Here is a 24,108-nt window from a genome sequence, read left to right on the forward strand (position 1 = left end):
CCTCCTGCTCTTCTACCCGAACAAGTGACAAGTGCTAAGTGCTCGTGCGTGTGTGTGTGATATAGTACTTTATTGGGTGGCTTTCTATGGTTATTTGTATTTTGTGTCATGTATGATTAGTCATTTTGTGTTGTTTTATTGTCGTTTTTGCTTTTGTTTTTTTCAATGTGGTACTATGTGTGGTTCTGATAACTTGCATTGTGGCATCTTTGATTGGAAGTTGGAGGGAAAATTTGTGTTTCGTTTCTTTTTGAAATTGAAAGTTCAAACTTGAATTGTTAAATATTATATTTAGTCTTTGATGACAATTCAAATGACTGACGGTAAAAAGGAAATCGTTATCTCCGCTCTCCGCCTTTGATTGTGAGTTGGAGGGAAAATTTGTGTTTCGTTTCTTTTTAAAATTGAAAGTTCAAACTTGAATTATTAAATATTATATTTAGTCTGTCTTGACAATTCAAATGATTGACGGTAAAAAGGAAATCGTTATCTCCGCTCTCCGGATGTGAGTTGGTAAATTTATTGGATGACTAACTTTCCCGTCTTTCGTCTTTGGAGTCGAGAATTATCTTCAACCATCTCTTTTGTCCTAAGACTCAAGTTGTGAAGATGGCCACACCCGCCGTTGCAAACTTTGCTGCTCCGGGTACTATTTTTCATGCGCACCAGTCGAAGACCTGCCGTAGTCTTTCTCTTTCACATTTCTGTTACCCTGTTCGTTTTTTTTCCAGGTCAATGTTTATTACGTACGCTATGAACATAATCTTTCCATCGGAGCTAGTTGTCCAACCGGGTGCGATTCAAAATTGGTCTGAACATGGTATTCCTATTAGTTCTCCTCGTCTTTATTTGTATTTTGATTTTTGCTTGGCATGTTTGAGATACTACTGTTATTTCTGCCGGTTTCAGTCTTCCTTTTTTTTTTTATAACACTGCAGAGAAACTTATGACGGCAATCCTATTTGTGTTCCTCGTACGTGATTATATTTAGATTTGATAGTATTAATCGGTTGAGTTGATTTCTTGTGAGCTAAGGGCGGCACTTTTACTTTAGATTACCTGCTTTTAGTGGAACTCATTTTCTTCAACGAGTATTTGATGTAGTCAGCTTAATTAGGCACTGACCTTATTCAAATACTTATCCAGGAGGTCAGATTTAAAAGTATTTAGAAAAATGAATGGACTTATTCCTTACACTAACTTTCTATGATATATAGGAACTTTTGTTAATTGAAGATCCAAACAGTATGTTTTCCATTTTGGAACCATTTTCAAGCTATTTTTTTTAGTGATGTAGGAACTTGCATTTCTTCCAGGATGATTTGGAGGAAGAAGAATCATTACTTAATGTATGTTAAGTCGTTGTGTGTGTGTAATTAATTCCTTTTGATAAAATAATAACCTCTTACTTGAATTCTTCTCTTGTAAAGATTGGAGATGGGAGTTCAGGTGGTGGATTTATGCTTGTGGGAACATTGTAGGGTAAGAAAGCCCTTCCTTTAGCTGAAAGGGTTTCAGTCTTATTCAACAAAGACTTATGCATATATGCTTTCACGACATCGATGAATTTCACCATTCAGGTCCGCATTGAGAAGTTCTCCAATAAGTAAGTGATTGATGAACTTATTTTGGAGCAGATTTAAATCCAAAATTTCCAAGCTTGATTTATCTTGTGCTTTATTGCAATAAAAAAAAATCTTTGCTGGCTTTCAACTTAATGTATCTCTGTGTGTGTAGGCGGGTTTGGAAGTGGTAAGCTGGGAGTTGAGGCTAAGGTTCTTAGACGATCGTAGTGCAACAACAACAACAAAAAAATGCAAGTTCGAAGTGCCTTAACCGTTCATAGAGGGAATAAGACAAGTAGATGTTGGATGTGAGAGGAGTTGAGTGCTTGAGAGCATCTAACATTATACTATTCCTGCTGTGACCTTTCCCCATGCAGCCATTGCACTAAGTTGCATTACGAAGTGCCTTACGTATGCTAAACGGAAGATCATAACAAACAAATTGTTGTTAAAGTACCTGTAAAATTTTCGAATTGGTCTTCCAAAACTGTTCATTAATCATATATCTTTTCCTCTTGTGTTTTTCTGTCACTGTGGACAATTAGATTTCATTTCCATGGTTATTCCTTAGGTACGGTTCTCCTAGTATGACTGATATTGAAGACTTCTTCTCAGCCTATAGAGCTCTTTTGGGTGAAGCAGAGCAACTTGGAACTATACCAGATAACATATCTTTGGAGGTAATGCTTTATCTAAATTTATAATGAAGTTGAGTTGAGCAACTTGAAATGGATGAAAGTATACCTAGTTGACGAAGATATGCTTTATATTCAAAATCTTTTTGTCCTAGAGCAACCTTCATCCTTACCTTTCTGAGGGAACTCAGATTAAATGGTTGTGTCCCATGAAATAAGTGCTGAGCAGTTTGTATCAGGATTTTCTTGCAGTATAGTTTTGGGGGTTGTGAACCATTAACCTAGCCTAGATTAAACTACAAGTTATGACCAGTTTGCCGGTTCCCTCAGTTTTATGAATATGTAAAAAATTACTTTTCTTAAACAATCACAAAACTGCTGTAATGTGCTTTTAGTGTTTTTGTTGCCAATTATTGGATTTTATTTTAATTCTCATTATTTAGCTATTTTTACATTACATTAGGTTTGAGCTTCAAAGTGAATAGATCGTGATTAATCTAATATGCCCCATGAAAAAACATTACTGGAGTTGGTGCATTCTATCTTCTATTACACAATTCAGATTTTTGTTTGAAGAAACAATGAGAATCGTTAAACTAATATGCGACATGTTTAATGGCTTAAGAATCAAGAAGATCCAAGTTGGTGCTTATGAGATAATATTATTGAATATTAATGTTGTACAATATAAGCTGACTTTTTTCTTGATAGATTTTTGTGGTTGAATCATGCATGATTTATGTTGAGGCAGACTTGCTGAGACATGCAATATTGCAAGTTAACCCTGTAAATTTGCAAAATGAGGAACTTTGTTGTACATGTTAACCCTGTAAATTTGCAAAAAATGAAATGAAAAAGGTTAATTGGGCTTTTGGTTTTATCAAAGCAGATAAAGTTCTATGTTTGACGAGGTGTGCTCCCCTTTTTTACATGAATATAATAATTCGAGTTAATAGAAATTAGTTGATTTGGTTTGGTCAAATTTTCAAATGCAATTTTTGAAGTGTGCATATGCCCATGTGGAGGTCTGCAAATGGTTTCTTCTAGATGTGAAATGCTGAGGATTGTCTAGCATGAAAATAAATCTGGATTTTACCAGTACTTATCAGGTTTTTGTGTTCTGTGTTTCTGCACAAAAAGTCTATTTTCATTCTTCAAATAATCTCTGATGATATTCTTCAGTCTTCACAGATTCTAAAAAATTCTCTTTATGTTTGGATTACTGATGTGGTATGATTTTGACATTATAAAATGAGAAGCGAGTCCTATAGTTTTTCCTTTAATGGCCTAGCCCGTTTGACTTTTGCTGTCATACCTACTAACATCTTTGCCCTCTATTTGAACAAAAGAAACAAGATGCGTTTAACTTGGGGCAGAAACAATTTGACATGTTTTTTTTTTTTTTTGGTGGAACAAACTTGGACTGTATAATATGTAAAAAAATGATTGTATTATAAAAATACCCGTCTTTTGGCAAAAATAGAACTAATGATTAGAAAAAAAATAAATATATGCCTTCTGAAAAATTATATACATATTCTCTTTGTTCTGCATGAGGCTAGCAGTACAAGAAAGATAGAAAATATGATGTATGTGGTCCACATTAAAGCAATTATATTAGCATTTGAATAACTTCTCAATACATATCCAGCACCATCAATTTCGACCCTAAGTAATTAATCTATTTTGCAATTACGAATCTTGAATTTGTGCTTATTGGTGGAACTCCAGTGTAGTGGTTTGAATTGTGCTTATAATTGTAATGGTGTTTTGCATTTACTTCTGGTATTGGAAGTATATGCTTGTCTTGCTTTTCTTTCATAATAAAATTCTGCATAAATTTCAGGTATCTTCTCCTGGTGTTGAAAGAATATTTTGGATTCCAGGTGACCTGGAGCGATTCAGTGACTTGCCTATGTATGTTAAATACATTACCGATGAGGTCAAAACAGGGTCCATACAAGAAAGTGATGAAATTCTGAAACTTGTTTCGTTTGATTTGGAAACAAGATGTTGCACCTGGAGTTTAGCAGATGTGAGGGTAAACAGAGAAAAAACAGGTCAAGGAAGACCCCTAAGCAAAAAACAAAGAGAGGTGGTTGCAGACATCCTTTGAGTGCCTGCGTCTAGTTCAACTGTATTCTGATTTCTGAGTTACAATGAGGCTTCTGCTCCACTTTTATCTGATGGTTTTTTTTTTAAACCGGTTTTCCTTGTCTCTTTGTGCACTTGTAAACCAATCTTATCATCAAATGTATAGTAATAATTCCATTCTGCATTGTAGTAGTTGTGTTTTTCACTAAAGGAGAAGGCATTCTACTAATAGCAAAGCATGTACTAAGGACAATATACGACCAATAAAATTAAGAAACATTCATGGATAAGATAAGAGTCCATGCAACTTAGATGATTGAGACACTATTCTGTACAAGATGATTGATGAATAACACCCACTTTTGACATAAAGATTGAAACTAAGATGTGAATATTCTTTGCCATCATTAGCTCGGAAAACTTGATTTTCTTATGAAATTGAGTTTTAACTATAAAGAAGAGATAATCAAATATAGCAAATTGATTAAGGGTGGTATTTATACAATTTAGAATAAAAAGATAAGTTTTATATGAGAAGATAATTACAACATGAGATCTTATCTTATACTAATTTTTTATCATGCCCCCTCAAGATAGGTTTCTGTTAGAGGTCTTGTAGAACCTGAAATTGTGAACTTGGCACTGGCTATGTAAGAAGATTTGTTTTAAAGGTTCTTGAAGTAAATGGACAAGAAGAACAGTGGCACCGGAATTAGAGAGAATGCATCGTTCGGTGAAGAGATGTGGAAGAGTAGCGATAGTGGTAGCGGTTGGGGAGGATGAAATCGGAAAGAGTGCATCGTCTGATGAAGAGATGTGGAAGAACAATGATACTAGTATTGGCTGAAGTGGACAAAATCAAAGAGAGTACATCGTCCGATGAATAGATGTGGAAGAGCAGCGATACTGGTAGCGGCTGAAGCGGACATAATCAAAGATAGTGCATCGTCTGGTGAAGAGATGTGGAAGAGCAACAACATTGGTAGTGGTTGGTGCAACAGTGAAGGTTGACGGCGACAACGAAGGTGATGGTCAATATAGAGTTGGAGGGAATGAAGGCGGCGAATTCGGTTTAAGATATTTTCTAGTTTGAAATATAATTTGTAAAAAGTTATTTCAGTATTTAAAAAAATGATTTGTTGGTACGCTTTCCATTTCCTTCTATTTATTGTAATAAAATATTAAATATATAAAATGATTATTAAAAAAACTTTTTTACAATGCAATTAATACCTTTCATTATCGATTTAAGATATTTTCTATTTAAAAAAATAATTTGAGTCTTCATTGTTGGTACACTTTTTATTACCTTCAATTTTCTATAATAAAATATTAAATTAGTATACTAATTAATTAAAAAATATTCTTCTTATCTGTTTAATGCCTTTCATAATTGATTTAAGATTTTTTTTAATTTAAAAAAATTTGTAAAAAAAATTATTTTTTAAAAATCTTATTTATTGGTACACGTTTCATCACCTTCTATTTATTGATCAACACATTTAATTATCAATTTAAGATATTTTCAAAATTTTAAAATATTTTGAAAAAAAATATTTTAGTTTTTAAAAATCATATTTGTCAGTAGATGTGTTATTACCTTTTATTTATTTAAATAAAATATAAATTTTACATATTAATTAATTAAAAAATCATATCCTAATCTATTTAACACCTTCCATAATTAATTTCAGATATTTTAAATTTTAAAATTTAAACTTTTTGTCGGTATGTGTTTTATTTCCTTCTATTTATTATAATAAAATATAAAATTTTATATTATTTAATTAAAAATCATATTCTAATCTATTTAATATCTTTTATTATAGATTTAAGATATTTAAAATTTTAAAAATATTACAAATAGGTTTTAAAATTTTTAAAAATATTTTTGTTGGTATATGTTTTATTAGCTTCTATTTATTGTAATAAAATATAAATTTATATATCAATTAGTAAAATATTTTCTCCTAATTTGATTAGCATATTTCATTATCGGTTTAAAATATTTTATAATTTAAAAAATAATTTTTAAAACAATATTTAAGTGTTTAAAAATCTTTTTTTTGGTACGGTTTTATTTCTTTCTATTTATTGTAATAAAATATCAATTCTTCATATTAATTATTTAAAAAAAACTTTTTTTTTGTAATTAACACCTTGCATTATCAATTTAAGATATTTTATAATTTTAAAAATATTTAATATATAAAGAATACCCAATGCAACACTCAAGAATATTCGCTTTGTGTTACTGAATGCAATATTCAAAGAAGATCGAAAAAAAATTTAGATCTCACAAACAAAATCTCATAAACACATAACGATTGTTTAAAATCCTAAACAATAAGCTACTTAACATATTGGGTTTTACGAAGATGACTTTCATCCAATGTATGTGCAAAATGCAAAGAACAACTTCACACCCTACATGTAAAAACATATTTCGTTCAAGAATTGTTCAACCAACTTCATTCAAACTATTTTCTGAAGTGTGTGTGAAAGAGAGATATTTCTTCACTAATCATACAATTTTAAAAATAAAAGCAGGTTTCTCATTCCTTGTGAAGTGTGGGGAAGTCGTCCATGCTAAACTAATCCTAATGTCTCCTAATGGAGAGACAAAGGGAAGTAGAATAACATCACCAATTACAAACTTCTATATATAACAATTAAGAATGACGTTTTAGGCTTAATGCTTTCTTATAAAAACGTATATGGGCTGACTCCTTTGTGCAAGTTGTCCCTCATTACATCTTGTCTCCTGCAAACCATGCATCTGTCACTTCTTTTTAACTACTTTGACCAATATGTAATTAAGGGTGTGGTTCTACTATGTGCAGGTCATGTCTGAGGCAGGGTCTAATGAAGTCCAAAAAAAAAAAAAAAAAAACTGTGAGACATTAAGATTTGTGGTGAAAGTGTAAATACCCACAATATAACAAAGTTAAACCAGCCTTTGTTCACATCAGTGTATTTGTGGAGAAAGCAGAGGAAATAATGTCTAGTGGAAAATTTTCCATTTGGTCGAAATCTTATGGTGTTTGTGTTATTTTTGGGGACTAAAATATTTTCCTCTTGATTCCTTTTGCCTTTAAGAAATATTAAAAGGGATAAGAAAATGAGTTTCTAGAAAACTATGAGAAAATAAACGAGAAACACTGAATTGGTTCTTGATCACTTACCTCTTGCTTCCAATCTTGTATTTTGTAATTTATTCGGTAAGAATTTTTCAACTAAATCTGTTGAATAAGTTAATAAATAAAACAATATTGAGTAAAATTGTCAGTTCTAAATCAAATTCATGCGTTGAAACATCTACCAAAGATTGCATAATTTAGTGATAACTAGCTTCAATTGAAACGGCATTGAATCAGTTGGATTGGTCTTGTGCTCATACTTCGTTCTAATTCTTGTAATAAGGTCTCTTTCAAATTGAAGCTTCGCGGTAATGCTTCTCTGTCCAATTTTCAACGACTCATTCTTATTTTAAAGAGGTGTTGAATTTGTTTTCTTAATCATCCACCCAACTATTTTATGCCCATAATCGTCTACCTCACCACCTTGTCTCTATCTCCCAACTTGGTTCGGGCATCTAAATTGACGGCATATTTAAGCTTCCACCTGGCACTAGCAATCAGTCATCACGCTCTAAGGGTCTGTTTGGAACTCCTACAAAAGAAGGAAAAAAAATGACAATTTGACTATTATTGTTTTAAAAAAATAGTTAGTGAAAATGAGATAATGATCAAATTCTCTTTTTTATTAACTATTTTTTAGAATAATAATTGTTAAATTCTCATTTTCTTTTCCATGGAGTTCCAAACAAACGCTAATTCTCAATGCTAATATGCATTTTGGACAGTCGACCAATACCATGAGTTTGTGATCAGTACCACTATTAACGACAACCTTTACCCTCCACGGTTAATCTCCCTATGAAATGATACATTCAACAGCTCTTTTCTTGTCATTAACCTAATTTTTGCTGATTAGATTAAGTAAAACATAGTTTACACCGGAAGGAGAGGAAATAACAAGTTTAAGAAATATCTAAGCCATCCATGATGAACCCACTCGTACTTTTGTATCATTTTCTCAAAAGTGGCTTAGGCTGACTCCAAGAGTAGTCGTTATCTCCACCACCCCATGATTCCTTCTCCCGCCATTTTTCATATAGTTTTCCCACCTCGGTAGGCCCGGTTTTCTCTCCCTCTCCAACGGTCACTATCCGTTGAGATTTTAAAATTGTTGAGTCACGTGGGCTCCGCCAATGGAAAGGTATCTATACTTTTTCCCGTTTAATTTCTTATTGTTTCTGACTTGGTCGGGTAGAATTTGAGGTGGCATCAAATGGTCTGTGGTTTCAAACATTTAATAATCAGTATTACAACTCATTACGCGGTTTGCCCAGTGACTCGGTATGATTAGACCGAGTCGTGGATGTTCCTGAGTTTTATGTTTTGAACGACAGGCTCAGTTGAATTCAGTGACTCGGAAGAGTTCGAGGACATGGTTGTCGTAAAGATCAAAGATGTCTCTTTCAGCTTTTCCAGTTGATGTAAATTGCTGTTGTCATTGTCGGTACGCTTGTTCCTCCTCTTGGGTCCTTTTTTTAATTTCTCTGTAGCATCACCACTTTATAAGCTGCAAAATCTGTATCAAGAGAAAGAAGGGCGTTTGAAGGTCTGTTTAGGCCCTCTCTTCCCACCTATCAATTTTTTCTCCTTCTCTGGAGAGGTCTATCTGCCAAAGGAAGAAGAACATCAGAAAGTGATCATGGGTAAGAACATGGAAGATCAGATTATTCTTCGTGCTGGACGACAGGTCAGTCTCCTTACAATTCCAGATCCTTTTCATCTGAAAATTTCGAGTCGTTCTGTTTTGATTCAACAATCCAAAACGTAATACAATTCTGACTTGGCCTTGACAATAATCATCAGGCCTTAATAGCATCTGAATATGAAGGATCACTCTTCTCATCAATGCCAAAGTCACCAATTGAAAGTGGCAGACCAAGTAGTATGGTTGTTAAGGTAAAAAACGCAAAACATAGTTGTTCAGTTTCTTGTTTTTTCATCTTTCTAATATCACCTTTTTAACGCTAAGCAGAAGCCGAAGTCGGTCATCCCTCCACACATAGTAGCAGAAGCCATATCCTCTCTCCATGGTCTTGATCTTCGATGGTCTGGCCCCATCACTCCAAGCGAGATGCAATACGTCGAACAGTATGTCCTGGCAAAATACCCACAATATTATAACGGTCTAATTGAAGACGATGACAAGAACGACCTGTATTCTTTCTGCATCAAAGAAGAATCTCCAGAGATGGCTGATGATAAACGTAAATCCCCACGAGGCCTGCGGGAATCGTCTTCCCCATCGTTTGGTAGCTCTCATCCTGATCTTGACAGGACTCAGTTGGAGGCATCAAGATTGCTGGATATCCTCAACAAGAAGTCATCCTTCCCGGGGACATTTATCTCCATTCCAGAGATCCAAGCTCGAAATAAAGTATTAAAACATTGTGGATTGAGGGAAGATGACTACCTGGTCTTGTTCACTCCCAGTTACAAAGATGCAATGATGTTGGTAGGAGAGAGCTACCCCTTCTTCAGGTATAATTGCTACATGACCATAATTGAAGAGGAAGTGGATTTCATAAGAGAATTTGCTAGCTACAAGGATTCAAAGGTGATTCCAGCACCTGAGAGTTGGTTGGATTTGAGGATCAAAGGATCACAACTCAGCCAATACTTTAGAAGGAAATGCAAATACAGTCCCAAAGGGCTGTTTTCTTATCCAATTGATGTGCGAGGCACTCGCTATTCAATGCACTGGATCTCGGAGGCTCATCGAAACTCATGGCATGTTCTGCTTGATGCATCAGGTTTGGTTGTGGGAAAGGACCCACTTAATCTCGCACTTCACCGGCCAGATTTTGTTCTATGTACACTAGAGAACACACACACACACCTTTCTAAGGTCACTTGCCTCTTGGTTCGGAGACATTCCTTTGACACATCTTCTCCTTCATGAGTGATGAAGGATTTGTAAGACAATTAAGGTGGTTAGTAATGCATAATATTCAATAGTTTCAATGTGCCTTTTGCAAACTTATTCTTAATTGAACCCAAAGTTAAGTTGTGGAGCTTAATTAACATCTTATGCTGAGTTGGTACGCGGATTGACCTTGTGGTAAGCTTGTCGTAGGGGTTGGAAGGGGGCGGAGGCCCCCCAAAGGTCCACGATATATTTATTGTTATTTTATTAAGGGTAGTTTGGGAATTTCACACTTGTATTTCGGTTGCCCTACTTTTCTCTTTATATTTGGGGGCGCTACTATTAGGAAAAGAAAAGTTATTTCTATTGTAAATTACTTCATCATTATAGTGAGTTATTACAGTGGCGAAAGACATGACATAGTCTCACCTTGAGGCGAACCTGTATAAATTTTGTGTTTTTGTGTTTGATTATTTCTTCTTCTACGATTATTATTGCTCTTGTTAGTATTGAATTAGGGTGTCGCATTCCTAACACCCAAATTGTTTCACTGGTATCATCAATCATGTAGGATCAACTTTCCTGAGGTATGGAATACTTCATATTTAGAGTGATTTGAGATTAGAAGTAGGTGCAACTAATGTGTCAACAGAGAAATAAACAATATTTGATCTTTTATATCAAGTGCAATAGCTCCAAAGTATTTTGTTCACTTGCACTAATATTTTATATGCAATGTTGCTGATAATAAAGTATTACCTTAATCAACCAACTTATACAGTTCCACTAGATCCATAGAATCCCTCATTTCTCTTCCAAGGGTGAAGCTTTTTAGTTTCTTCAGCATGTACTAACTGGCAAGCGTAAAACCAGAGCAGAAATAGGATGCACAAAGGAGGAGAAACCAACTTTTAATCTGATTGAACTGATTTACAGGGTGATCCTTAGATACTATGGCTATTAGACACAACTTTCTGTTGATGCAACCATTCATTCAAAGAAGTTGCTGTCATCAATGATCCATGACTAGCTTGGAACACAAGAGAAATATTCAATTTTGGTTTATATAAACAATCGAAATCAAGTAACAGGGTTTCAATGGGTTTGCCAGAAAAAAAAAATGGAATAAGCACAAATAAGGATTTCTATTTATAAGGTTTATGTAGCAAAAGAGTTTCCCTTAATATATATGTAAGGACTATGGAAAGTATAGTGGAAAGAAATTCTTTAAATTAAAAAAAAAATCTAGTTTTAAATTAATAAATAATTTTAAAAATAAAATTTAAATTATTTATTTAGTTAATTATATAAAATAAAATGATTAAACATATAATTACTTTTATACTATCCAAATACTTAATTAATTTTGTAATATCTAAATTCTCACTCATAAATTAGAAATAAAATATAATATTAAAATCATGAATTTTTGTAAATGAATTACCTACTAAAAGTGAATTACTTTTTTATGTTAGTGTGCGCGAAGGAAAGTATAGTGAAAAAGTAATATTTTGTGTTAGAGTTAGTGGACATTGGAAAGTATAGAGGAAAATACATAAGAAATTTGTTAATAAAATAATTTAAATTTTATTTAACTTTTTTATTAATAAGTTAATAGAGAATTTAACATGTCCGAATTAATAACAAATTGAATTAAATTTATTTATTTAAATAAAAATATAAAATTAAAATAATTAAATTAAATTAAATATTATTTATTTAATTAAATATATAAAAATAAAATTATAAAATTTTATTTTATTATATATAAACTACTTTAATAGATTTAAATTAAAATTTAGACAGTTTTATTTGAATAAAATAAAATAAAGTTTATTTTTTTTTAATTTTAAAAATAATTTTGACTTGTTTTAAATTTATAAAATTTAATTAATAGATTTTAATTATTTATTTAGCTAAATATATAAAATAAAATGATTAAAAATAAATACTTTTGTAATATCCAAATACTTAATCAAATTGTTACTTTTGTAATATATAAATTCTCACTCTTAAATTAGAATCAAATATAATATTTAAATCATGAATTTGTATAAATTATGAAGAAGGTATTTTATTATATATACTTAATGCGCTAGATTTATTTTTATAAGTTAATTTTATTAAACAATTTTCTAACAAACTAAGAAAAGTTCAACTTGTTTAAATTAGTAAATAATTAAAAATAATTATTTAAAAATAATAATTAAATATATAAAATAAAATATTTGACAAATGCTTAATTTTATTATATCCAAATGCAAGAGTGAGAGGGTTAAATAAGCAGTGCAAGAGTGAGAAAGCAAGTGACAGCGAGCGTGAAAGTCAATTCACTAGCCTTAGGGACTGATTTTTATCTTCACTCTTTTTTCTTAAGAATGAGTGAAAGTGAATTCACTAGCCTTAGGGACTTATTTTATCTTCACTTTTTTTTTCTTAAGAATGAGTGAAAGTGAAGGTATTCACTTTCGCTAACCCCTTACTATGCAAGATATTCACACTATCCATGCTAGCCAAAGATTAAATAGTACTCAATTCGGCAAGATTAACGAGTCTAAAATCTATCAAATTATTTATCTCAAAATAAACATATTTTATGAAGAAAAATGTACTTGGTTGAAAGGTATCAAAGCGTAATTTCAGAAGAAGCAACTTTCATGTCAATTTGATTATTTTTAAGGAGATATTTGCATTGGAGTTGACAACAGTCAAACTACAAAATGAAGCAAATCAAGAGGCCATAAAAGATTCACCAACGAAGCTTTTTATGCCAAATTAGGTACCAATTTAAATCACTTTGAGTCTAGTTTCTTGATAAAAAAAAATATCATGTGATTTTGAGCTATATTTTTTGAGATATCAATATCAAAAGTACCGAAGGTCAGTTCTGCAAAAAATCTCTATTTTTTTCCTATTTTCTTTGCTATTATCTCTTCATGTATTGATGTGAATTGAATTTCCTTTTCTCCTAAAATCCAACTTTTTTAGAAAAATTTCTCTTCTAATCAGAGTTTTGGTTAGACTTAATCACTCCATGATGTGCTCATTTAACGTCATATCTTGTTTCGATGTTGGTTTTACATTTTGTGTTTTTGTTACTTGATTGTGTATCTTACACATCATGAACTCTAAAAATTATGGCCACTCCCAACAAAGTTATACTTGGTAAAATTTATTTAGTTCTACCATTGTAATTTCTCCCATTTTTTAAAGAAAAGGGTCATATTCTAGATTCATTTGGAAGTGTGAGAGTTGCATAAAGGTTTCCTTCTATTTAAAGTTGTTTTCCTCTAGTATTTCTTCAATTTATCATCATGTGTTTTTATCACTTCTGTGAAATGCCTAGAACCACTACCTAAAAGGTATAGGAGTGTGTCGAACATCCATCTTGACTCGTGTCTTTTATTCTTCACACAAAAGGTGATTTAATTTTTGAGCTACACTTAAAAAATGAGTAGTCTCTTTGTTGTGCCCTTAAGTTGAGCCCTTTTTCGCCTATGACCATTTTGACTGGTATTTGGAGTTTTGTCGTATGGCTAGGAGTGACTTTCTTCTCCCATATTATGTTTTATCCAAGATGGGTCTTTTTGTCCTTTTTATCCCAAGTTTGAGGGGGAGAAGTAGAAGAAGAAGTACAATAAAGAGGTATGTTGTTCCACATGTTGTGGTAATTTTTTTGCGACCAAAAAATTCAAGAAAGGGGGAACACAAAATATTAGTTTTCGCATAAAGATGATGTTTTTTTATCTATGAAGATTTTTTTCAGCAAAAGAAAATCGAAGACCAATAATTTTTTTCTTTGCAAGCTGAAGTTATAAATTCCAACTTGAGGGGAATATTGAAGCAGAACTGCAAACTCTTGAAGTTAAGAGTTTCTTAGAAGACCTACATAGAGACTATAGACTCAAGCATAAAAATATTGTGTTAGTCTTAAAAGTATCAGGGGTCTACTAATAAGTTGTTAAGTTATTGCACATATTTTAGATCATTGTTTTAAGATGAACTCTATTACGTGTTTCTTTCTTAGACTTTATGGGGATGACGCTAAATTGCAAACTCGTGAAGTTAAGATTTTCTTAGAAGATCTACGTAGACACTATCTTATTAAGCATAAATAGTTCATCTAAGTTTTAAAGTAGTTCTAGTTGTTGACCTAAAGTTGACTCATCCATTATTTGAAGATAATATAACTTAATTAAGCTAATAATTGTAAATTAAGCTTGTAAAATGTATTTTGTTTCAAGAGACACAATACTCACAATCTCTACAACTCAACTGAAAAATTCATCTCAAGACCACAAACTCAAAAGAAGTATCAACTCATCTTGAAGAAGCACAAGCAAGGAGTTTGAAGACTTGTAGACTAGAGTCATGTTTAAAAGAAACATCTCAAGAACTCTTACAATGTAAGAGAAAAGTCAACCAACCTTCAATCCAAAAGTATATGAAAATTTTGGAGCTTTAGGGGAAATTGATTTGAAAATCATGTTTAACTGTTGCATATCCAAGTTTATAACATGCTAGTTGTTGAATTTATGGAAAAGAGCAATACTTCATTGACTTCATATAATCAGAGTACATGAACCTCTACTTATAATAGAGGAAAGTAGTAGAGTCCAACTAATATTAAACTACCTTTGTCCCAATTACACCCAAACTCTAACACTTAAAAGATAAGTCCTAGCATAATTAAATAACCCAATATAAATAGAAGACTAATATGACTAAAACACCTTTAAACTGAAACTCTTATGTGAGACTGACAACCCAATAGACTGATCTTTTTGGTGCAAAAAGCTACCGCCTACAAGAGTGGACGAAACCACTCTGACAAAGACCTCCTTCCATAATAATTGTGGTTCTGTAAGACTTCTTCTTGTGTAAGACTCATAATGTCACCTCACGTGATCATGGTGGGTCCATATCTTATGGGTTTGGGACTATCTTCCAACACACTTAGATATGTGGGCCTTCCTTAGTTGTGTGAGATTGGGCCCATCTTCCAACACTCCCCCTCAAGCTGGGGGTGAGAGAGCATCATGCACTCCTAGTTTGCTGCAAATGATGTATAGATCTTCTCGTATAAAATGGCAATCCTCTATATCTTCCAACACTCCCCCTCACTCTGGTGTTCTCTTCCATGAGGCCCAATTGGTATAAGATAAGTGATAGTAAAATCACTCCAAGTCGTATGACATTGCTCCATACTCTTGTCATAACCCATGCTAGATGTAGAGCACACTCCTATCATTCTCAGGTAATCGCGCTCCTATCTTTTGCAGGTAGTGGGTCTATACGTAGTGCTCAGAAGTGTAATAAAAAGTCCTCCATCACTATGTCCCTCCACAGGACAACGACTCTCAAGTGGTAGGAGTAATAAATGTCAATTAAGAGGGGTAACATATATGTAGTAATAAAATCCTCCATCACGGTGTCCCAACCCGAGCATTGACTCTCAAACATGATAAGTGGGTAATGCATGTCATTCACAAGATGGTGATAAAAGACCCACGAGTACATAAAAAAGTTTCAATGGACTTAAAACACTCAACCCTGATGGACTTAAACTCCCAACCGAAGCAACAGGCAAAAGGTTGGCCCAAAGATGTATGTGAGAGTCAAATAAAGGATTGTAGGAGTAAGGTTGTCAAATAACCAATAGGTAATGGGTAAACAGGAAGATATGATGCTGAGACCACCACTTCTTCAATAATAATGTCTCATCCCAAGAGACACAATGACTACTACTGAAATGGGACTGGACCCATATAACATGAACCAAAATAATAAAAATCCTTGTAACAAGGACCCATGAAATAATCCGATCCAATATGTTGACCAATGAATATGTTGCAAATACCTCAAAATAATAATCCAATCGGAGAAATAGAATCGAGTCGAGTTGAGTTAGGTATCACCAATAATTACCACAATTATTACTACGAGTCAGGATTCTTGATGTTCAATTTTCTTTGCTACAAAAAAAAATTTTGATACAATTTTTTTTTCATAGATGCAAATGCTTCATCTTTTGTGCTCCCCCTTTTTTGAATATTTTGGTCACATAAAACTTACTACAACATATGGAATAAAATACCTCTTTCGTGTACTTCTTCTACTTCTCCCTCTCAAGCTGGGAGGTAATGGCATTGTTCCCAGCTTGAACCAAATAACATAGATGTAGTAACCGAAAAAGGGGTAAGTGTGATATTTTCTTGATATAGTTGATCAATAACAACAACTCAAAAAGACGCAAAACAATCAGCTTAATTCGGATTTTTCAATGCAACAGGATACTAGTATGACCTTTAATTCTTCCAATACAAATAAATCCTTAAATATAGATCAGATTGACATGAAATTTTCTCATTCTTAAACTAGACTTAAATACCTTTCATCCAAGTATAAACTCTCCTCATAAATATACTTCTATTGAGATATATAATCTGATAGATTTTGGTCTCTGCCGAACTAAGTACTCTTTCCCCTTTTCCAGCATGACCATTCACTCTTCCAAGATCAATATCTCCATATAAAAAAACTCAGATAGAGAATTGCTTGAATAGGTAAAAAAATAGACTTACAGATCTTTCTTTTGATATATAATTCTCCATATAAAGTCTCATTCTTGATAGCATAAAATAACTTGGAAGTTGAACTTTTCTATTGCTGCATGAACCTCTTTCGCAATTTGACTTTTGTTGTTTCAAATATCGACTCAAATATTTTTTCGTCAATATATAATATGCAATATGAAAAGCTCAATATAGAGGTAAAAACATAAATCAAATAATGGTATAGGGACTGAAAAAAGAGAAATACGAACCTAAACTGTTGTGGGTTGACCGAGTCAACTCACAGAACATGCTCTGATACCATGTTGAATTTATTAAAAAGAGAAATACTTCATTGACTTTATATAATCAGAGTACATGAACCTATATTTATAATAGAGGAAAGTAGTAAACTCCAACTATAATCAAACTACCTTTGTCCCAATTACATCCAAACTCTAACACTTAAAGATAAGTCCTAACATAATTAAATAACCCAATATAAATAGAATACTAACCTGACTAAAACACTTTTAAACTAAAACTCTTTTATGAGACCCCCTTCCATAATAATTGTGGCTCTATAAGACTTCTTCTTGTGTAAGACTCATAATGCCACCTCACGTGATCATGGTGGGTCCCACCAGCTCGTGTGATCATGGTGGAGCCATATCTTATGGGCTTGAACCCATCTTCCAATACACTTAGATATATGGGTCTTCCTTGGTCGTGTGGGCTTGGGCCCATCTTCCAATACACTTGGATATATGGGCTTGGGGCCCATCTTCCAACACTAGTAAACCGTATGATGAATTTTATCTTACTAAGAAGCCTTTTATAGAAAATTGGGCAATTAGCATGATCCATCATTATTTGGTAATCATCAATCATCCCTTGTGCAGTCTGGAAAAAATATAAAGCATACATGATCATATCCATGGTATTGATTGATCAGATAGAACTATGCCAAAATGAGTTATATGTTGAAGGGTAGATATGGAAGAGTCTTACTTGACTCTCACAATAAGAAGACTCACATAGCCAAAATTAATATGGTGGAGTCTTACAGGAGTTTCACAGAAAATTAAAGGTGTTTTAGTTACGTTAGTCTTCTATTTATTTTTAGTTGTCCGATTGTTCTAGGACTTATTTTTAAATGTTTAACTTTGGGTGTAACTAAGGGAATGATAATTTAATTGTAATTGGATTTTACTTGTTTCCTCAATTATAAATAAAGGTTCATGCACTCAAATTACATCAAGTCAATGAAGCTTTTCTCTTTTTCATAAATTCAATATGGTATCAGAGCGAATTCTGTGAGTTTACTCTGTCAACCCATAGAGATAATGTGATCCTTTTCTGATCTATCATCTCTAGAAGTTTAGGCAAGTTCTATCTTTTTTCTTTTTTTCCTATCCTAGTACCTGTTAGTTTCTTGGTGTTCACAACTCGATATTGAACTATTTTATTGAATATTATATATTGGTGGAAATATATTGGAGCCTATTTCCAACTCAAAAAGAATTTAGGTAAGTGGTGCTTTCTAAAAAAAGGAATTGATATTTGAAGCAGCAAATGTCAAACTGCAAGAAAGGTATGAGTAGTAGCAAAAATCTTCACGTTTCCAGCCATTTTAAGCCATCAAGAATGAGACTTTATGTAGAGATTTATATGTAAATCTATTATATACCTTGTCACACCAATTCTCAATCTAAGTTTTCTAGAGGGAGATATCAATTTCATAAGGGCCTATGATTATGTTGGCCAAAACAGAAAGAGTACTCAGTTCGGCCAAATTATAGAGTTCGAAATCTATCAGATTCTTTCTCTCAAAATAAGTATATTTTATGAAAAAATTAAACTTGGATGAAAGGAATCGAAGTCTAGTTTCATAAGGAGAAAATGCCATTTCAATCTGATCTATATTAACGAAATATTCTCATTGGAGTTGGTAGGAGTCAAACTACAAAATAATGAAAAAATAAGAGGTCATAAAAGATTCAAAAATAAATTTTTTATATCAAAATAGTTATCAATTTAAAGCTCTTTGAGTCTATTTTCTTTATTAAAACACCTTTTATGATTTTAAGCAACATTTTTTGGAGATATTGATATCAGAATTTCTAAAGGCCAGTTTTGCTTAAAATATCTTTTATTCCTATTTTCTCTCCATGCATTGATGCGAATTGAGTTTTCTTTTCTCCTAAAATCCGGATTTTCTCTTCTAATTAGAGTGTTTTTGTCAGACTTAATCACTCCATGATGTGCTCATTCAAGGTATGCAATATTTTGCTTCAATATTGTTTTCAAGTTTTGTGTTTTTGTTACTTGGTTGTGCATCTTTCGCATAGTTTACTCTCAAAATTATTGTCACCCTAAAAAAGTTATACTTGGTCAAGTTTATTAAGTTCTACTCTTATAGTCTCCCCTAGTTTTTTCTTCAAAAAAAAAGAAAGGTCATTTTGGAAGTATGAGTGTTGCATAGTTGCCTATTTCCAGTTAAAGCAATGCTTAGACCCACTACCTAAAAGTATAGGAGTGTGCCTAACATCCAACTTGAGTCAAGTCTTTTATTTTTCACCCAAGAGGTGATTTGTGTTTCAGCTACCCTTAAAAAGTGAGTAGTCTCTTTGTTAAGCCCTAAAATTGGGTAGTTTTTCCACCTTTAAAATTGAGCAGAGTATATTTTAGACTATGACCATTTTGACTGGTGTATGGAGCTTTGTCATATAGCTAAAAGTGATTTTCATCTCCCGCATTGTGTTTTATCAAAGTTAGGTCTATATGTTATATTTACCCCCAACTTGTGGAGAAGTAGAAGAAGAAGTACATGAAAAAGGTATTTTGTTTCACAAATTGTGGTAATTTTTATGTAACCAAAATATTCAAGAAAGGGAGAACACAAAAGATGGAGTATTTTGCATATACAAAAAATCAGCAAAAGAAAATTGATGATCGAGAATCCTTTTCATTGCAAGTAGGAATTATAAACTCCGACTTGAGGGGAAGTGTTGAAGAGTAAGTATGGAAGTGTCTTATATGACTCTCACAGTAAGAAGTCACACAGAGCTTGAATTAATTTGGTGGAGTCTTATAGAAGCCTCATAGGAAGAGGTCTTACTGAAGAGTTTCAGCTAAAAGTGTCTTAGCTATGTTGGTCTTCTATTTATATTCAATTATTTTATTTAACTAGGACTTATCTTTTAGTGTTAAACTTTGGGCGTAACTGGGACAAGGGTAGTTTAATTGTAATTGGATTCTACTCGTTTACTCTATTGTAAATAGAAGCTCATGTACTCAAATTACATCGAGTTAGTGAAATATTTCTCTTTTCAAGAAATTCAACACTATAAAACATGATCGATCATCCCTATAGGATTGATCAATCATACCTAATCCAGGCATTGAAAAATATAAGGTATAATCAATCATAACTACAATATTGATCGATCAGCCAGAATCATGCCTATAAGTGACACAAGCATGATGGATTAAACCCATTGTATTGATCGATCATACTAAATTTTTGCTCAGCTAGAACTTCAATGCATGATTAATTAATCAAGCAGGATTAATTGATCAGCTTAATATTCTAAGAGTTTGAGCTTTGATCGATCAATAAGCCTAAGGATTCTTAAAAATATAATTATTACACATAATTAATCGATCAATGTATCTGTCAACTTTTTGTAAACGGCCAAATTATGACTACTTTGGTAGGGAATCTTACAAATACCCCAACAAAAGTCTCTTAGAAGGATAACTGAGTATTTGTTTGAAAACCAAGTGCATTCAATATTCTCATCAGTTCAAATTTTTTCAAGCCCTCATTTTAGAGAAATGAGCCAAAATTTGTAATTTCCATCAACTCTCTCAAAGATTTCTCACGCATCCTGGTACAATCAAGCTTCGACAAATTCACTCAAGTGCATAAAGGGATTGGAGACTTGGATCTAACTAGGAGAAGGCCATTTCTCCCACTCAAAAGTGTAAGCTTTCTATTTTACTTTGTTTTTACTCTGATATTTTGTAAGAGGTTGTCTAGAACCTCAATTCCAGAAAGAGAAGCCCACTAGAGCTAGAATCCAATTGTAATCTTTTTGGAAGAGATTGGAAGAGTATAATAGGGTATTACATTTAGCTTAAAGAAGATCTCTTTAATCTTATAATTTTCTCGCTAATAGAGCAATTATTGGAATTTTCCCAAGCAAGGGCTCTTGGGCAGTGATTACCAATAGCAAAACATCAAGAATAAAAATTCCTTGTCTTCTATTACGGTGTGTGTTTCTTTAATCTCTTAATTGTGTTAATTTTCATTAACCCCCAATTTTTTAATTTTAATTTCTCAGTTCATGGTCCAACACTAGTGATGCGGTACCTATAGTTGGAAGAATTGATGAAATAGAGGAATAAGAAGTTAAATATGAGAAATTTGTTTTGGTTGTGATCATTGCACATATTAAGTTAGATTTGGAGACATATTTGGAGGAAGAATGCATTCTTGCTAACCTTCGTAGCTCCATAGGTGTGACAAAGTGGTCGAATCATAATAGATTTAAGTTTCCAATAATAAGTCAAATTGTTCAAGATATTTGGGCAATTCCTGTTTCCACAATATCATCAGTGGCCAACTTCAGCACCTAAGGTAGAGTTCTAGTCGGTCTAGATCTCCAATGTTGCCAAAAACTGTGGAAATAGTCATTTTTTCTTCTTCTCAAGATTGGTTAGGACATAGTTTAAAAGGTGATTTTTTCTTTATTTTTATATTTTTTAGTACTTATCTTGCAGTTGTCAATTTTTTTTTATTTATCCTTTTCTTTATAATTTTTAGATACAACTCAAGAGAGTTATTTGGCTATATTCTATACCAAACTTCCCAAAAAAATTGAGGGTGACAAGTCATTAAATGAAGTCCTTAGAGATTTGAGAGGTATTGTTATTTAATTGTATTTAATTTGAATTATAATCGTCCCCGATCAGATAATTTTTTTACCATGTAATGAGATAAATCATTATTAGTTCCACCTTCAAAGTCATTTAGTTGAATGGGTGCTTTAGAAAGTCATCCTTGTAATGATATTTGTAATGATGATTATATTTAAATTGAAACTAGATATTTAAACTAAGGTATAGTTTCCATGGTGCAATAGATATTTACTAGCATTATATGTATACACAATGTTAGATCTTGTAGCTTTATTTCAATTTTCATTTATTCTCACTTATTTATAATTTTCAGCATGATTATGTTCATTTTATTCTAATAAAAAATAAATAAATAAATAGGCTTTTATCCATTTAAGCGAAAACAGGTAATGAAAGAAAGTTTGTGTAAATGGCACATTACTCGTTCAGACTGTTACCTATTTACAACCCTAATTGCATACAAGGTTCTTTCTCCCTACTGTGCAAACAATATAATTTTTTTAATATTTTAAAATTGTTAATAAATATAAAATAAAGAATAAAAAAGGGCATATTAATAAGCTTCTTATTTTTTTATGTAGAAATACGGTACCTATAGAGGTATAGTTGAAAATACTAGAATAATTGGACATTATCCATAATTTTAAGAAAAAAATTAAATTCCTTTAATTATTTTTTAAAATTACCAAATAAACCCCATATAGCCAAAAATTGTGGTCATCTCGTATGGAAAGGACGCCAATCCGGCTCGACCTCCTGTGGAGAGAATGAATCGAGCCAACCAATCAGTGGTGACCACTGACCATGATCCACATCCACATTGGGGTCCTAGCCGTTCCAAATTTTGAGACTTTCTACCAAAACTTTGGACCTACCCATCCCATCTGCACTCTTCCGTTTCTTCACCTTCAAGTTTTATCTAATGTAAGCTTTCAGAAATTTCCATCAACCCAGGTTGGATTTGGGTAAGAATTAATGATCAGCCATGGCAGAAACTGAAACTGAAACTGAAACTGAAGCAGAAACGGAAAGATTTACTTGAGATGCTGGAAGCGTGGAACTGTAAAAGCATGTTTCAGACATGAAATCGGAAACGGAAAAGATGTAAATTTCATAAATTTATCACCATGTCAGTCAAACATTGAAGAAAAACGATTTCAGAACAAGTATAACCTGCATCAATTGTTACCTATATTTCATCGGGGAAAAAAATTAATCGAAGGGAAGATAATTCTCTAAGTCTCAAGTCTCTTTCTGTAAAAGAAAACAGAGTGGGGGTCGGGATTCCTTTGGACAGGGAAGGCCACCGACCGCCACTCGATCGATCGTCTCAGCAGAATCCGTCGCCTTCTTTCCAGTTAGTCACCGGCGGGATCTCGAAATGCCAGAGCCTCCCGGTGGCCTTCACCCGATATTTGGCGCAGAGGAACTCCTCTGCGAAGACGCGTTCCACCTTCCGGTCGACATCGTGGAGGAAGACATGGGTAACGCCCTCCTTCTGCCGATTACGAGCCATCACCGCAGCGGAGAAGATCGCACCCATCCTCCCCGGCGCCTCGTTGAAGTACCCCCTCGGCGCGTCGATCATGATCAGATCCCACTCCCGCTCGTACACCTGCTCCGGCAGATTGCTCAGCGCCAGCCGGCAAGCGTCGTTCCCCTGCAGCCGTATCCGAGGTGGTAGGCAGGCAGCCTCCTGCTTGTATGATTTGAGCAGCTCGTCCGCCTCCGACAACTGAGTCCGATACGGCACCGTCCGCGCGTTCAGCATTGGCGCTGTCTTCAGCACCGATTGCACCCACTTGGGATCCTCCTCCAAGAAGAGGGTCGTCCCGCCGGGGTTGAAAGACGTCCACATGAGCGAGTCATGGCCGAGCCCGAAGACCAAAAAGTTGCAGGGCGCGACGCGCTGGAGAACATTGAACGAAACTCGAATCTCGGCCAGACTCTGCTGCGGGACAACCTTGGAGGTGGCGTAATGGAGGATCGCCTGCAACTGAATAGGCGCTGCGGTGGTGTCGGTCTCTTGGAGAATCCCAACATCAAGGCCGCAGAGAAAGGATCTATCGGCAGACCTGCCATGAAAGTTAGAGAGGAGAAGCGCGCCAGCCATGAAAGCGGCAATGGCGAGAGCGATGAACAACGGCCTCTCCGCCCACAGACGGTTCCCCATAGCTTTCTCTTTCTTCATCTCTCCGGAATTCCTCCTCCACAGCTCCGTTATAGAGAGAACGTCGGGCTTTCCTGAAAGAGTCTTTTCCCCTACGAGGACGAAAATGCCCTTCTCTCATTAATGATGAAATTAAAGAACTCCGGAGTCAAGAGTCCCAA

General features: G+C 33.7%; 3 protein-coding genes across 6 annotated transcripts; 2 read left to right on the forward strand and 1 right to left on the reverse strand.

The window, feature by feature from the left end:
- Positions 1–484: 484 nt before the first annotated feature.
- On the forward strand, positions 485–4,478 carry LOC137963034 (uncharacterized). 4 transcript variants are annotated; one of them, XM_068810214.1, is made up of 8 exons: positions 565–646; positions 732–820; positions 1,298–1,349; positions 1,431–1,482; positions 1,581–1,606; positions 1,738–1,752; positions 2,137–2,245; positions 4,047–4,478. In XM_068810214.1, exons 2-8 carry the CDS (start codon positions 736–738, stop codon positions 4,314–4,316), a joined length of 609 nt encoding a protein of 202 aa, XP_068666315.1. In that variant the 5' UTR covers positions 565–646; positions 732–735; the 3' UTR covers positions 4,317–4,478. The 4 variants fall into 4 exon arrangements, 3 of the variants coding, with proteins under 3 accessions (XP_068666314.1, XP_068666315.1, XP_068666316.1); XM_068810215.1 differs by having other exon boundaries at positions 1,317–1,349; XM_068810213.1 differs by having other exon boundaries at positions 485–820.
- Positions 4,479–9,003: 4,525 nt separating this feature from the next.
- Positions 9,004–10,697, forward strand: LOC137963949 (uncharacterized). The gene is made up of 3 exons (XM_068811179.1): positions 9,004–9,121; positions 9,238–9,330; positions 9,407–10,697. The coding sequence occupies exons 1-3, from the start codon at positions 9,074–9,076 to the stop codon at positions 10,331–10,333; spliced, it is 1,068 nt and encodes a 355-aa protein (XP_068667280.1). The 5' UTR covers positions 9,004–9,073; the 3' UTR covers positions 10,334–10,697.
- A 12,170-nt stretch (positions 10,698–22,867) lies between these two features.
- Positions 22,868–24,052, reverse strand: LOC137963842 (arabinogalactan O-methyltransferase 1-like). The gene has a single exon (XM_068811057.1). It carries the CDS (start codon positions 23,966–23,968, stop codon positions 23,108–23,110), a length of 861 nt encoding a protein of 286 aa, XP_068667158.1. The 5' UTR covers positions 23,969–24,052; the 3' UTR covers positions 22,868–23,107.
- Positions 24,053–24,108: the final 56 nt, after the last annotated feature.

The sequence above is a fragment of the Aristolochia californica genome, unplaced genomic scaffold (assembly GCF_029961685.1).
Source record: "Aristolochia californica isolate CCGP_79_NKW_82.1479 unplaced genomic scaffold, dmAriCali1.0.hap1 SCAF_4, whole genome shotgun sequence".
Lineage (NCBI taxonomy): Eukaryota > Viridiplantae > Streptophyta > Magnoliopsida > Piperales > Aristolochiaceae > Aristolochia > Aristolochia californica.

Excerpts from the sequence above, each read along its gene's own strand:
- LOC137963034 (XM_068810213.1), top strand. The coding sequence starts at position 610 with ATGGCCACACCCGCCGTTGCAAACTTTGCTGCTCCGGGTACTATTTTT. Across the intron at positions 1,483-1,580 it reads GCTTGTGGGAACATTGTAGG|GTCCGCATTGAGAAGTTCTC; the intron begins GTAAGAAAGCCC and ends TTCACCATTCAG. Across the intron at positions 2,246-4,046 it reads CAGATAACATATCTTTGGAG|GTATCTTCTCCTGGTGTTGA; the intron begins GTAATGCTTTAT and ends CATAAATTTCAG.
- LOC137963842 (XM_068811057.1), bottom strand. The coding sequence starts at position 23,968 with ATGAAGAAAGAGAAAGCTATGGGGAACCGTCTGTGGGCGGAGAGGCCG.
- LOC137963949 (XM_068811179.1), top strand. The coding sequence starts at position 9,074 with ATGGGTAAGAACATGGAAGATCAGATTATTCTTCGTGCTGGACGACAG. Across the intron at positions 9,122-9,237 it reads TTCTTCGTGCTGGACGACAG|GCCTTAATAGCATCTGAATA; the intron begins GTCAGTCTCCTT and ends AATAATCATCAG. Across the intron at positions 9,331-9,406 it reads CAAGTAGTATGGTTGTTAAG|AAGCCGAAGTCGGTCATCCC; the intron begins GTAAAAAACGCA and ends AACGCTAAGCAG.